Genomic DNA, 4,898 nt, shown 5'->3' with positions numbered 1-4,898 from the left:
ATAGTTTTTGTTTATCTGTTCGTGAAAGACTTCTGCTTTACTTTTTACATATGACACAACTTCCATGAGAAAAACGCCATTACACTGTAATCCAGCAAAAAAAAAATTTTGCTTATTAAAGGGCGGTAAATGAATTAAAGACAACAAAGGATTTACTAGGCCCCTTGACGTTAAAATGTAATTTTATGTAATTGAATTAAAATATTTTGTTTTTGTAATTTAACATGTACCCATACATACAATTAATAAGTATAGCCTAATTCTCTGATTATTTTATTTTTTTCATCTAATATTCAAATTTTTGTGCGGGACTGCAGTGTTATGGAGTTTTGTTTATGGAAGTTGACTTTTTTCCAAAACAAGACAAAAATGGGTTATTTCGAGTTCTGTTTGATTGATTTCCATAAAAAGTGCACCGGGGTCAGAAATAAGAAGTCCTTCGTTCAAAAGACACCTGTGGTCGAATCGTTAAAACATACTCTCTATTTAGGAAAATAACATATACGTGTGGAATATTGAGCTAATATTGAGCTTGCAACCAGATTAAATTAAGCCTTGTACTTCTTTCTGTATCGTTTTGTATAAGTGTTCCTTACTACTGTAACTATATGAAATAAATATATTGTTAATGAAATATTGAACTCTCTCAGCTGGACGAACAAACATTACTTTATTTTACCACAATCAAATACAAAACCATTTTCCATAACGAATTAAAGAAAAGTGAATCAGGTGAATCTATATTGTGCAGATAAAATAAAAAGTCATACAGTTTCACTGTTTAACGTAAATCTATTAGTGACGTGAAATACCATAAAATTCATTGAGACGTTTTAAGGCGGGGTTTAATTGCCAAAAGTAACACTTAGTTTGTAGGTGTTTGGTACTTCTATATACCAAGTAAACTGCATCGTGGATCTATAGTATCATCTGGCATAACTGAAAAAGAAACGGAAAAAGCGTTACGTTAAGTTACATTAAACGTTACGTTCTACATTCTACGTTCGACATTTTTATGTGTAATGTGTTAAAATTAACCGCAAAACAACAAACAAAGTATTTAGATATAGTTAACCATTGAGAGGGTCTTCAAACAATGTTTTAACATACGACTTCATAACTCAGAAACAACAAATTTCTATTGCGTGATAGTTAATACGATATTATATTTGAGATCACATTCAATATCACGTTATAAGACCTTTTAAGAATGTCGTAGATCCTAAGCTTCGAACCCGTTAAAGGCATGAACCCCTACGTCATACCTAAGCATAACCATGAAGCTTGCCACATCTTCCTCTATTCCAGCCTCTGGTGGATATTTTGACAGCTGTCGACTGGAGTAGTGTCAGAAAAAATATACCCTGTAAATTGGAGATTTATCACACCTTCAAAGTTTTTTCTGACATAATATTAAAAAACCTTTACCATGACTATAAATTAGTGTTGGGCATCACCGTAACTTTTGTTTTATTAGTATCACGTGAATCTGTGACTTTTGAACTATTGGCTGCGCATGCAGTTTTAAATGGCGGTTGCGAGGTCAGTTTCGTAAAAAAAAATATTGGTGGAATCGGAGACGCGACATAAATGGTGTAGGGAGAAAATGGTGGTATAACTGAACTACAAATATATTCATCTTTCCAAATATATCTGGTTTTGCAGATCCGAGGTATCTAAATAAGATTAAAAAACCTGCACCTGTGGAGATGCGGAAAGTCCTTATTTTTCATGGCCTAGTTTTTCTAAAACAGCCAGACATCTGTTCAAATAACTATCAGAGGCTGGAATAGAGAGAAATGTTTCGGTCTATCCGCGGGTATTCAATATATCATATTAATGCTGATGATCCTGTATGGCTGTATCCCTAACTTATATTGAACTCATTGACAGCTATTATTTGAGAACCTACAGGTATATATTTGTATACAAGGCTAGGTTGTGTCATAAATATGCAGTATCATCTGGACCGGATAAAAAAAACTCCTGTTAAGAATTGCTGAATAGTTTTCTGCACCTGAACCTAAATATTCACATTGAATTACGTTTTCGAGATATTATGTGGAATTCTTAGGTTATTTAGTCAGATTTTCAAATTACTGTTTCTTTTGACTTAAATCTTTTTTTTTTATTTCAAATTGTAAATAAATTATTTGATATGGGCCAAAACTAGGTCAATTACACCAAGGTAATATGGCCCAGTCTAGCATTTAGCCCATAGGTTATGTGTTGCGTTCATATACACAAAACAAAATGTAAAAATGGCTGCGTACAAGTGTTGATTGGCTGGTTTGAAAATCAAGTGTTACCATTAATATTTATTATCTCGGTTCCTAGTGACACACGATAGGAAAATGTAATAGTTAACTATTAATATTACATGTAATTTTTTTCATAACAGAGGAGTTATCATGAGTACCAGCCTTCAGACGTGTTGAAGATACGATGAGCCTTGATGAATAACTGTATTCATCTCATTTATATCAAATGTACTACATAGAAAATCAGGCTTACCATATTGATGATCTTTAACAAATTGTAGCAAGCCACCAGTTGGTCTAGCCCCACCACAACTACCATCACCTCTTAATTGTACCACAAAATCAGTTCTATTTACTGTAAAATGACTTAAATATCCGGCGTTTGACCATGTTGTCTGTAAAAATGTTAAATATTCAGTGACATGTGCCTCTTATTTTATTCCACCAAGTTTACAAAAAAACAAGTTGGTAAATAGTAACATGATTCAATTGATAAAAAGATCTTTATACCCTCATTTCGCTAATATCGGTACCAGACCATTGGAAGACCGAGACGATCACACCAGATCTTCCCCGAAGCCATAAAATAGTGCTCGATGGTACTCGCAGGTTCCAGACGTTTTCGCAAAAATGCAGCCGATCGACCAAACAAAATGGTAAGGTAGTGTCAGGACCAAAAAATGACTGGGGATATTAAACTTCTATGCTTCTCAATGGAAAAAAAACGTGAACTTGTCTATATGAAAACTGATAGTCTGGTTAATAAAAACAAACAATGAGGTTCAGTGTATAATCAAGGAGTGTTTACTGCGACACTGTCTTGTACAGCGTACTGTCTTACTCGTTCCCATTGCCAAGGGATCTCAAACGTGTTCTAACACTAAAGATTGCATCTCCGTTGGATGCTTACCGAGTTACTGATCATTAGTCCTGTATTAGTTACATCTATTGTTGATCTTCCTCTCAAACACATGGCTATATTTGAACGACTACAACAAAAAACCGAGGCATACGTCCTCTGAGCTCCAAAATGTTGAATAGTAAATGTATAATCATTCTTTATGCTGGACATTTTCTGAAGAAAAAAATTATCAGTCTTAAAGATGAGTTCCCTTATTTTCATTTATATAAATGAAAATGCTAATACTTATATGAATAGAAAGTAGATGTGTTCTTATGACTTGGAAAAATACCGGTTTATCTCACATGTCCATAATTAATTCATAATTAGCTAGATTAGAAGAGAATTACCAGCAGAATTCCAATGAGTGACCGATCAACAAAGGTCAAAAAGTCTTTTTTTGTTTATCCAGACTGTACATACACGGACATTTACGATTGGTTAAAACTCTTAATTATATGCAATAAGAACATAATGATATGATTAAACTACATGATAATTCCTAAGAAACACCAAGTAATCAAATAATTTGATTTTATAACCACATCATCTCATCAGTTCGGTTCTATTGCATTGTTGCAAACATATTTGATCAACTGGATGTCCGCAGATTTTGGCTGTTCTTTACAGACTCTTCTTTAAGGTCGATACCATCCACATAGGTCTAGGCGGTACATCTCTATAGTTCAAGCTAACACACTTCATTTACCTCTGTATCAATAGCAACCTTTGTGAAAGTTGTCTTTCCTTGCGCATGATTGGTATAGTTAAACACTTTACATCCATTATTATCAACGCATCTTCCAGTAGGATAATCAAATACATTAGTAGCATTGAGAGTGAGGTAGGTTTTAGGACTGCTGGTATTCATGTTGTGACAATACAGACGAACTGAAGAACTGTTTAAGATACCAGGATAATGAATATATTCACCGTCAGTTGTGTAAGATGAGTTACATTCTTTTATCGTTGCACAAGATGCAAAATCTGAAATAAAAAGAACAATAATCTGAAAATACAGATCAAGAAGTTTTGTTTTGTGTTTTTCTAGATAATATACACTAAATTCGCTTTCGCTGGACACATAGCACATGGCTTTGTCTTATTTTTCTACCCGGAAGGATCAATGATTGCTCTCAGACTTCATTGATTTTTTGAGGTTTTTATGATTCGGATATGCTTTTAAATATGATATATAATTCTAACCATTACAAACCGGAAGTAGATTTCTAAAATACTTTAAGCGAAGTTATATGATAATACTAAGTTAAACTTACCCTTGCATGGTGTTTCCGTCCAGTCTGAATCACCAATACATCGTGTTTCGTCTATTTGACGATGAACGTATAACTGATCACATTTATATCTCGCTGTATAATTACCAGGAGATCCAATTACTTCTAATAATTTGTGACCTTTTGGGACTGGAGGAGGTCCACAAGCAGGAGCTAGTTGATATATAAAATATTAGGTCACGGTATAAGATTTGGTATCTATCAGGGCTTATTGGACCACAATCTTAGAGAATACAATTTCGTTTTTTTTTTGGTCTCCATTTGTTGGTTGGTTGGAGGATGATAAGTTAACGTTCGCTCGCAAGGGATGCTGATATTGCACATTAGGTAGTTGCTGCTTGTAATCTAGTGAGATTTATATCTACTGGTACTAGTGACGCTGCAAGCCATTTATAGACGCCAATCACGTGCCACGCTTCCGCCAACTCATAATTCATCATA

General features: G+C 34.1%; 1 protein-coding gene across 1 annotated transcript in view; it reads right to left on the bottom strand.

Moving 5' to 3' along the window:
* Positions 1-889: 889 nt before the first annotated feature.
* Positions 890-4,898, bottom strand: part of LOTGIDRAFT_167454 (hypothetical protein) — a gene marked incomplete at both ends in the record, with an annotated part of 4,679 nt that continues 670 nt past the window's right edge. The window contains 5 exons of the mRNA XM_009064930.1: positions 890-939; positions 2,515-2,656; positions 3,172-3,336; positions 3,872-4,149; positions 4,440-4,610. Of these exons, the coding sequence (XP_009063178.1) occupies positions 890-939; positions 2,515-2,656; positions 3,172-3,336; positions 3,872-4,149; positions 4,440-4,610 (806 nt within the window). The remainder of the gene's footprint in view (positions 940-2,514; positions 2,657-3,171; positions 3,337-3,871; positions 4,150-4,439; positions 4,611-4,898) is intronic.

The sequence above is a fragment of the Lottia gigantea genome (genome assembly GCF_000327385.1).
Source record: "Lottia gigantea unplaced genomic scaffold LOTGIsca_66, whole genome shotgun sequence".
Taxonomy (NCBI): domain Eukaryota; kingdom Metazoa; phylum Mollusca; class Gastropoda; family Lottiidae; genus Lottia; species Lottia gigantea.
Note: the sequence above shows the minus strand (reverse complement) of the source record. Positions and strands in the feature narration are given on the sequence as shown.